General features: G+C 48.7%; 1 protein-coding gene across 3 annotated transcripts in view; it reads right to left on the bottom strand.

Moving 5' to 3' along the window:
* Nucleotides 1-4,061: 4,061 nt before the first annotated feature.
* LOC140134546 (interferon-inducible GTPase 5-like) overlaps nt 4,062-10,622 on the bottom strand; it is a 34,100-nt gene continuing 27,539 nt past the window's right edge. For all 3 annotated transcript variants that reach the window (XM_072154940.1, XM_072154938.1, XM_072154939.1), the window contains exon 2: nt 4,062-5,416. In XM_072154940.1, coding sequence (XP_072011041.1) covers nt 4,206-5,402 — 1,197 coding nt within the window. In that variant the 5' untranslated portion in view covers nt 5,403-5,416 and the 3' untranslated portion in view covers nt 4,062-4,205. The remainder of the gene's footprint in view (nt 5,417-10,622) is intronic.

Below are 10,622 nucleotides of genomic sequence, written 5' to 3'. Positions count from 1 at the left end.
GGTATACTCTATATATGTGGGGTGTGACCTCTATATATGTGGGGTGTACTCTCTATATATGTGGGGTGTACTCTCTATATATGAGGGGTGTACTCTCTATATATGAGGGGTGTACTCTCTATATATGAGGGGTGTACTCTCTATGTATGTGGGGTGTGACCTCTATATATGTGGGGTGTACTCTCTATATATGTGGGGTGTACTCTCTATATATGAGGGGTGTACTCTCTATATATGAGGGGTGTACTCTCTATATATGAGGGGTGTAATCTCTATATATGAGGGGTGTAATCTCTATATATGTGGGGTGTGACCTCTATATATGTGGGGTGTACTCTCTATATATGAGGGGTGTACTCTCTATATATGAGGGGTGTACTCTCTATATATGAGGGGTGTACTCTCTATATATGAGGAGTGTACTCTCTATATATGAGGGGTGAACTCTCTATATATGTGGGGTGTACTCTCTATATATGTGGGGTGTGAGCTCTATAAAGGGTGTACTCCCGGTGTTTGGGATGTGCACTCAGCATGGGGTATACTCTCTATATATGAGGGGTATACTCTCTATATATGAGGCCTCCCCCCTGATATTACACCACAGGCCTCCCCCCTGATATTACACCACAGGCCTCCCCCCTGATATTACACCACAGGCCTCCCCCCTGGTATTACACCACAGGCCTCCCCCCTGGTATTACACCACAGGCCTCCCCCCTGGTATTACACCACAGGCCTCCCCCCTGGTATTACACCACAGGCCTCCCCCCTGATATTACACCACAGGCCTCCCCCCTGATATTACACCACAGGCCTCCCCCCTGATATTACACCACAGGCCTCCCCCCTGATATTACACCACAGGCCTCCCCCCTGATATTACACCACAGGCCTCCCCCCTGATATTACACCACAGGCCTCCCCCCTGATATTACACCACAGGCCTCCCCCCTGATATTACACCACAGGCCTCCCCCCTGATATTACACCACAGGCCTCCCCCCTGATATTACACCACAGGCCTCCCCCCTGATATTACACCACAGGCCTCCCCCCTGATACTACCCCACAGGCCTCCCCCCTGATATTACACCACAGGCCTCCCCCCTGATATTACACCACAGACCTCCCCCCTGATATTACACCACAGACCTCCCCCCTGATACTACACCACAGGCCTCCCCCCTGATACTACCCCACAGACCTCCCTCCTGATATTACACCACAGACCTCCCCCCTGATATTACACCACAGACCTCCCTCCTGATATTACCCCACAGACCTCCCCACTGATATTACACCACAGACCTCCCCCCTGATATTACACCACAGGCCTCCCCCCTGATATTACACCACAGACCTCCCCCCTGATATTACACCACAGGCCTCCCCCCTGATATTACATCACAGGCCTCCCCCCTGATATTACTCCACAGACCTCTCCCCTGATATTACACCACAGACCTCCCCCTGATATTACTCCACAGACCTCCCCCCTGATATTACACCACAGGCCTCCCCCCTGATATTACACCACAGGCCTCCCCCCTGATATTACTCCACAGACCTCCCCCCTGATATTACTCCACAGGCCTCCCCCCTGATATTACACCACAGGCCTCCCCCCTGATATTACACCACAGGCCTCCCCCCTGATATTACACCACAGGCCTCCCCCCTGATATTACACCACAGGCCTCCCCCCTGATATTACACCACAGGCCTCCCCCCTGATATTACTCCACAGGCCTCCCCCCTGATATTACACCACAGGCCTCCCCCCTGATACTACACCACAGACCTCCCCCCTGATATTACACCACAGGCCTCCCCCCTGATATTACACCACAGACCTCCCCCCTGATATTACACCACAGGCCTCCCCCCTGATATTACACCACAGGCCTCCCCCCTGATATTACACCACAGGCCTCCCCCCTGATATTACACCACAGGCCTCCCCCCTGATATTACACCCCAGGCCTCCCCCCTGATATTACACCACAGGCCTCCCCCCTGATATTACACCACAGGCCTCGCCCTGATATTACACCACAGGCCTCGCCCTGATATTACACCACAGGCCTCGCCCTGATATTACACCACAGGCCTCACCCCTGATATTACACCACAGGCCTCTCCCTGATATTACACCACAGGCCTCGCCCTGATATTACACCACAGGCCTCGCCCTGATATTACACCACAGGCCTCCCTCCTGATATTACACCACAGGCCTCCCCCCTGATATTACACCACAGGCCTCCCCCCTGATATTACACCACAGGCCTCCCCCCTGATATTACACCACAGACCTCCCCCCTGATATTACACCACAGACCTCCCCCCGGATATTACACCACAGGCCTCCCCCCTGATATTACACCACATGCCTCCCCCCTGATATTACTCCACAGGCCTCCCCCCTGATATTACACCACAGACCTCCCCCCTGATATTACTCCCCAGGCCTCCCCCTGATATTACACCACAGACCTCCCCCTGATATTACTCCACAGGCCTCCCCCCTGATATTACACCACAGGCCTCCCCCCTGATATTACACCACAGGCCTCCCCCTGATATTACACCACAGACCTCCCCCTGATATTACTCCACAGGCCTCCCCCCTGATATTACACCACAGGCCTCCCCCCTGATATTACACCACAGGCCTCCCCCCTGATATTACACCACAGGCCTCCCCCTGATATTACACCACAGGCCTCCCCCTGATATTACTCCACAGGCCTCCCCCCTGATATTACACCACAGGCCTCCCCCCTGATATTACTCCACAGGCCTCGCCCTGATATTACACCACAGGCCTCCCCCCTGATATTACTCCACAGGCCTCCCCCCTGATATTATACCACAGACCTCCCCCTGATATAGTTGACAGAGAGATTCCTCAGTAGGGAGTGGGACTGACAGCACATGACATTAACATCACAAATTTACCAAGTTATGCCCAACAATTCTTCCTGTCAGCCTCAATCTGACGATTAGTGGGGGTCCTGCGGGTCACAGGTCCTCCACCCAGGAGGTGAATGTACATCCTTGTCACCAGAATAATAAAGTGTAGGCCCCAGAGGATATCAGAGGACAGCGCCCACACTACTACCAACCATAAAAATAGGGGTTTATTACAAAAATGAAAGAAATTAAGAAAATGACAATGAAGTTACAAGAAGACACAGACAAGGGATGTGGGGTATACTCTCTATATATGAGGGGTGTACTCTCTATATATGAGGGGTGTACTCTCTATATATGAGGGGTGTACTCTCTATATATGAGGGGTGTACTCTCTATATATGTGGGGTGTACTCTCTATATATGTGGGGTATACTCTCTATATATGTGGGGTATACTCTCTATATATGTGGGGTGTGCTCTCTATGTATGTGGGGTGTACTCTCTATATATGAGGGGTGTGCTCTCTATATATGTGGGGTGTGCTCTCTATATATGTGGGGTGTGCTCTCTATGTATGTGGGGTGTGCTCTCTATATATGTGGGGTGTACTCTCTATATATGTGGGGTGTGCTCTCTATATATGTGGGGTGTGCTCTCTATGTATGTGGGGTGTACTCTCTATGTATGTGGGGTGTACTCTCTATATATGTGGGGTGTGCTCTCTATATATGTGGGGTGTACTCTCTATGTATGTGGGGTGTACTCTCTATATATGTGGGGTGTACTCTCTATATATGAGGGGTGTACTCTCTATATATGAGGGGTGTACTCTCTATGTATGTGGGGTGTACTCTCTATATATGTGGGGTGTACTCTCTATATATGTGGGGTGTACTCTCTATATATGTGGGGTGTACTCTATGTATGTGGGGTGTACTCTCTATATATGTGGGGTATACTCTCTATATATGTGGGGTGTACTCTCTATATATGTGGGGTGTGAGCTCTATAAGGGGTGTACTCCCGGTGTTTGGGATGTGCACTCAGCATGGGGTATACTCTCTATATATGTGGGGTGTACTCTTGGTAAGTGAGGGGTGCACTCTTTGTGTGGTATACAGGGACTTTGTGTGGTATCCAGGGACTACTCTTGGTAAGTGAGCGGTGCACTCATACTATCAGTATTTTGGTTATAGTAAAGAGGCCTCTGCAAGGAGATTACTTATGGTCTCACATATATAAATCTTTGATCTTGCTGTGCTTCATATCAGAGGTTCCTACACCTAAACGTTTGACTCTAGCGCCTTGGTAAGAACACGGACTGCATCCTCAGCAATCTCACTCAGAAAGTTACATAGCATCCAATACGTGGTACCAAAAGAGATCCCACCGGCAGCCAAGCTCCCTAACAATGGGATATTGCTAGCCGCATACTCAACTACCATGAGAGCCCCCGCGGCCCCTTTGCTTAATAATGTGGCAACAAGCTCTTTGTTTATCTCTTGTATGACCAGAGGGGACTTGATCACGGATCTCAGATCACTGACATCTTTGCCAAACTTGTCGGCCAACTTTTCTAGAGATTGTTCATCCAAGCCAAAAGCCTTCCGGTAGTTGTTCATGGCTTTCACCAGGATTCCTATATCACAAGCCACAGACAGGCCAGGGACCGGGACTGTAGCCACTGCACAAGACAGAGTAGCCAACTTCCAGATTTCCTTCTTCAGAGCCTGACGCTTCTTCTCAAGAATCGGCAGAGAAATGTTGGGTAGAGAGATGAGGAATATGTGTCTCTTGTGTTCTGGAAGCTCCTTCGCTAGAGTCTCCTGCATTTCTTGGAAGTCGAACTTGTCCAACTCCAGACATGAGAGAAGAAAGACTTTGGGCTCCGTGATTCCTCCTTTAATGAGATTTGTAACACAGTTCTCTCGGATTTCGTTGAGCACATTCTCTTCGTTGTGCGTCTTCTTCCTTCGTTTCTCGGAGGCCTGTAAGTCAGAGTCAACTTTGGATCTTACAAAGTAGAATTTCTTGTCCATAGCCTGAATCGCCTTCGCCAGGTCAATGTCATTTAGTTTGAAGCGTTCCGATGACAGAATGATGAAAAAGTCGTATCGACTGAACTCAACAGACTTAAGGTAATCATTGGCAGCAAAACTCGGAGTTCCTATTCCTGGAAGATCCCAGACAGTCACATTGGGATAATTTGGATGTGTGTAGGGTGTTGGCTCCATCGTTGTCTCCACCACACCAGTTTTGGCAGAGCCTTCTTCTTCATCATCCATACCCCGGATGGCATTAACAAAAGTAGACTTTCCTGTCCCCGATTCTCCCGTGATGGCGATGTTTAGTGGGGCATTCTCTATTTCCTTTAGGGACTTGCTGAGTCTTTCAGTTGCTTCGCAGAGGTTACCGTCTTCTAAAGCAGATTTCACTTTCTGCACTTCCTCTTCGGTGATAATTTCAAAAGCAGAATCCATATTTATTTCTTGACCTGAATGAAAAATAAAACAAAAATAATTGAGAGCAAAACTTTAACGTTGCCCCATATGGAAATGTTTTTGCATTCTTACATAGCTTGGAGGACACGTGCTAAGACAGGGCTGGACTAGGCTACACTACACTATCCTAGACGACCACAAATCAGCACAAGCTTAGTGCAAGCCCCAGCAGTACCACTACTAATAGGCTAAGCCCAGAATGACCCCCGAGTACCCACCTTCGTGCACCACAGCAGTAGCAGACACCATGCAGTACCTCACCATGTTCCCAGGACGCCTGTCTTTACGGGTGCTGCTAGGTTGCCGACTCTCCACTCCCGCTCGTGAAGGTGCTGTGTTGTGGAAGCGGATGCCATGTGATGCTGCACCCATTAACGTAGGGACCACTAACACAAGGTCACTGTGAAGCGGTCAGTGGTCTTGTGCAATTTGATCAAAATGTAAATAAGAACCTGAAGTTCACATTTATTAAAGTTTCCTAGCGGCAAAAGATACAATTGCCCAAATATATGAAAACCGGTGTAAACTTCCTTAGTGCAGTTTCCTCACTAATGTGCAGTTTGCGGCAGATAATTCAGTAGTGTCGCAGGCTCTTCTGGTCCGTTTTCAGGATGTGACGCAGTTGCTACCTTTTTTTCCTTTGTACTTTGCTTCATGCTGTTGCAGCACAATTGCAGCGGAGCTCAGTAATAAACGCGGCTGACTAATCACCTCTGCACCCCCTTTAAGTGCACAGTTTATTAAAGTGTCGGACACGACACAAAAGTGGCGCAAACACTTCCTAAATACATGTGCAAGATCCAAATACACTTTGGTTTAGTGTCAAAAACTGGTGCAGACACAAAAATATATCTGGACCAATGGGTGGATTAGGTGAACTAGGTGTTTTTTTTTTCTCTTAAAGTTGGTAAAGTTTGGAATTATTTCCCCCCATCAATTAATTTTTTTTTCCAGGGGACCAGCATTTCTATACAATGGGGGTTGTGATAATAATATTACTCCTCCACAGTTTGTTTGTTGTATATATATATATATTTTTTTTTATTCTTTCTTTGTGTGGTTTCATTCTGCCTGTTATAAATCATTAGGCTCCATTTGTTTAAGATCAGCCAGGAAGGGGAGCCAGGGTGGTTATAAAACCCCAGGGAGTCTATGTTTGATCAGAGAAGCATGGTCTTCTAAGTGGTAAAATTAACACCTCTCGGCCAGAGTAGTCTAGTTAGTGGGGGATGAAAAGAAGCCACAGACTGCATGTTTTTCCCTCCAAATTCAGACAAAGGGGAATATCATAGCTGCCCATAACTGGGACATAATTCATAATTATAGGTCCCAAGTTACACAGGACAGTTATGGGGTCTAGACACTCCTGGACCGAAAATCAGAACATTAGCTGCAATGGAAGGCAGCCAATAGCAGAACACCCCTGATATTAGGCTAAGACACCCCGAGTTTGGTATGGGGTTAATGGGAATAACATGCCCGTTTGGTTGGAAGCCATGGCACAATTGTGCCATCTCCCAATCAAAAGTTATGGGGTTCTGATAAAAACCCAGACCCAAAAAGTATCTCACTGATGGGAGGGGGATAGAAAAATCCCCCTCACAGTGACATCACAGCCAGGGGTGGGGGTCAAAAAATCACCTGGGCTTAAATTAATGAAGCAGCCACATAGTAGTGTTCAGACTGAGTGACTCTATGACAATAGAAGGCTGGATCGATGCTTATGCCCTGTCCTCGGGCCAAAGAATTTCTTCCTATTCCACTAGCAAGAATTTTTTTGTTTCTTCTTCCCTAACTGTTTGTAAGTATTGTATGTGTATTGTTTTAATCCTTTTTTCATTTTATCTGACAATTTTATTCTTTGAGTGTACTGCATTTTTATGTAAATTAAAACTTTTTAATAAGCCTCTGCTTGTAGCCTTAAAGAATCTGAGTCTCTAAAGGGAATCACGTTACCAGAGGTCATTATTAGCATAGTCCATGTAGTAAGTGATTGCATGTTCTGTGTGAGTTTATAATTGTAATATAGTGTAAGTAGTGAGTGCATGTGCTGTGTAATAATCAGGGTGCATTGTCTGTGTGGTTGAGGTGCCTACGGCCTTCTTTGCATAAGTAACTCGTGGGTGGTGGCAGTGGATTGGCTGGGGCTGAGATTCTGTGGAGTAAATTTAGCGTAAGGACGCCATTTTGTGGAAGTGGGCGGAGCTTAAGGGCTAAATTCTGGGACTCCATAGAGTAGTTATCCCAGTGTGTGAACTCCGGTGAGTCGGGTTCGTGACAGGGGTCATTTACTAAGGGCCCGATTCGCGTTTTCCCGACGTGTTACCCGAATATTTCCAATTTGCGCCAATTTTCCCTGAATTGCCCCTGGATTTTGGCGCACGCGATCGGATTGTGGCGCATCGGCGCTGGCATGCACATGACGGAAATCGGGGGCGTGGCCGAACGGAAACCCAAGGAATTCGGAAAAACCGCCGCATTAAAAGAAAAAAAAAATGTCGCAAGACTTGCACTTAACTTCACTAGGAATAGGCCGGTGAACTTCAGTGCATTCCAGCGGGCTTAGGGGAACTTCAGCGCAGCAGCGCCACCAGGTGGACGTCGGAGGAACTACCTTAGTGAATCCCGGCCGGACCCAAATCCACCGCAGAGAACGCGCCGCTGGATCGCGAATGGACCGGTTAAGTAAATCTGCCCCATTGGGTCTAATTTTTTTTTATTTTGCAGGACACTGCATATGGTGTCTCCCATCTCATTCTCAGTTAGTTTTTGAGATGACAAAGAGTGGTGGACGTTCGAGACCTGTTCACACGGTGTGGTCCTGCATGGTATTAGGGCCTAGAGCATTGGGGGCTCGGCCTATCAGTATGAGTCCTGGGGGGAACTTTGCTGTACACGTTAGCATAGGGATCCACTAAAACGTTGTGGGCCTATGCAACTTGGTAAAAATGTAACTAGGAACCTAAAGTTTATTTGTATAAGTTTAGCCTCCTGGTAATAGAATATTGGGGGTCATTTACTAAGGGCCCGATTCGCGTTTTCCTGACCTGTTACCCGAATATTTCCGTTTTGCGCCGATTTCCCCTGAATTGCCCCGGGATTTTGGCGCACGCAATTGGATTGTGGCGCATCGGCGCCGGCATGCACGCGACGGAAATCTATATGTGTCGGCTATTTTTGGTGTAAGATTTTACTTTTGCTTACAATTGATGTAAACACAGATCATCGACCATGACTAGACCGGACACAGCAAAGCGCCTTCTCACAGCTTTGCCCTGAGCTAGAACCTGCAATGGAGCTTATGTAAAGGTGGGTTGGGTAGAGGACAGACCCCCAGAAGGCTGCAGGTGTACACCTGTGCCTCTTACCTGCTCTCATCGCTCTGCTGAGCACATTGGTTTCAGTTTCTCTCCGCTAGCAATGAGAAGACCCGATGATGATATTTAGGTTTGACCACCTGACCCGGACATATTGCCAGATTGGAAGTTGAACAGCCAATCCGGCAAATTCTCCCCCCTTAGCAGCTAGATATGGCTATGATTGGCCAGGGGGACGCAATGGGGGTCATTTACTAAGGACCCGAATCGTGTTTTTCCGGCGTGTTTCCCGAATATTACCGTTTTGCGCCGAATAGCCCTGGGTTTTTGGCGCACGCGATTGGATTGTGGCGCATCGGCGCTGACATGCACGCGACGGAAATCGGGGGGGGGCGTTGCAAAACCCGACGGATTCGGGTTGACACGCTCTTAACGCCACCCAGGGTAGGACGGTGAACTTCAGTGAACTCCGGCGGACTTCAGAGCAGCAGCGACACCTGGTGGACATCGGGCGCACTACCTTAGTCAATCGCCGGAAGACACAAATCAGCGTCGGAGAACACGCCGCTGGATCGCGAATGGACCGGGTAAGTAAATCTGCCCCAATGGGGCACATTTACTTACCCGTTCCATTTGCGTTCCAGCGGCGGCTTCTCTGACAAGCGTTCGGGTCTTCCGGCGATTCATGAAGGTCCTGCGCCCGATGTCCACCAGGTGTCGCTGCTGCGCCGAGGTCCGCCGAGAAGCCCCGAAGTTCATCGTCTTCATCGTGGTGCATGCAAGTATGGCCCGTGCGACCAATTTTTTTTTTTTAAATGCGGTGGTTTTTCCGAATCCGTCGGGTTACCGTTCGGCCACACCCCCCGATTTCCATCGCGTGCATGCCAGCGCCGATGCGCCACAAACCGATCACGTGCGCCAAAATCCCGGGGCAATTCAGAGAAAATCGGCGCAAATCGGAAATATTCGGGCAACACGTCGGGAAAACGCGAATCGGGCCCTTAGTAAATGACCCCCAATATGTCTAGGTCAGGCAACCAAACCCAAACACTTCACACGTCCACTCATCTCTACTCTACATCACAGTCCACACGCACCACCGGAGCTGTGCTAGCTTCAACAACTTGAAAAATATTTTATTGGCATTTTACATTCTCTAACAATATCTTGTGTACAAACTACAGTATCCGAGTAGCAGGTTGTCACCATCTCGCCCCAAATTACCAATGTTAATCTGATATAGATGAATATGACCTGACAAGAGAAGAATTAACTATGGAGGGCGCAGAGCTGGCACTCAACCTAGGCCTTAAAGCTTAAGGCTCCCAGAAGACTCCTTGACCACGTGACATTATAAACTGGTCATGGTATGTAGTAGGCCCAGGCATTGGGTACCAAGAGCTTAAAGATACAGTGGGGCACATTTACTTACCCGGCCCATTCGCGATCCAGCGGCGCGTTCTCTGCTCTGGATTCGGGTCCGGCCGGGATTTATGAAGGTAGTTCCTCCGATGTCCACCAGGTGGCGCTGCTGCGCTGAAAATCATCTGAACGCGCCGGAATGCACCGAGCTGGACCAGGTGAAGGTAAACGCTTCCCAAGCGACACATTTTCGGTTTTTAAATGCGGCGGTTTTTCCGAATACGTCGGGTTTTCGTTCGTCCACGCCCCCCGATTTGCGTCGCGCGCATGCCGGCACCGATGCGCCACAATCCGATCGCGTGTGCCAAAAACCCGGGGCAATTCAGGTACAATCGGCGCACATCGGAAATATTCGGGTAACACGTCGGGAAAACGCGAATCGGGCCCTTAGTAAATGACCCCCAGTATGTCTCTATTCGATGTTAAGACAGGGAGAAACACACATTGGGGGTCATTTACT

The sequence above is a fragment of the Engystomops pustulosus genome, chromosome 6 (assembly GCF_040894005.1).
Source record: "Engystomops pustulosus chromosome 6, aEngPut4.maternal, whole genome shotgun sequence".
In the NCBI taxonomy this organism is placed as follows: Eukaryota; Metazoa; Chordata; class Amphibia; order Anura; family Leptodactylidae; genus Engystomops; species Engystomops pustulosus.
The sequence above is the reverse complement of the archived record's forward strand: the minus strand, read 5'-3'. Positions and strand labels throughout refer to the sequence as shown.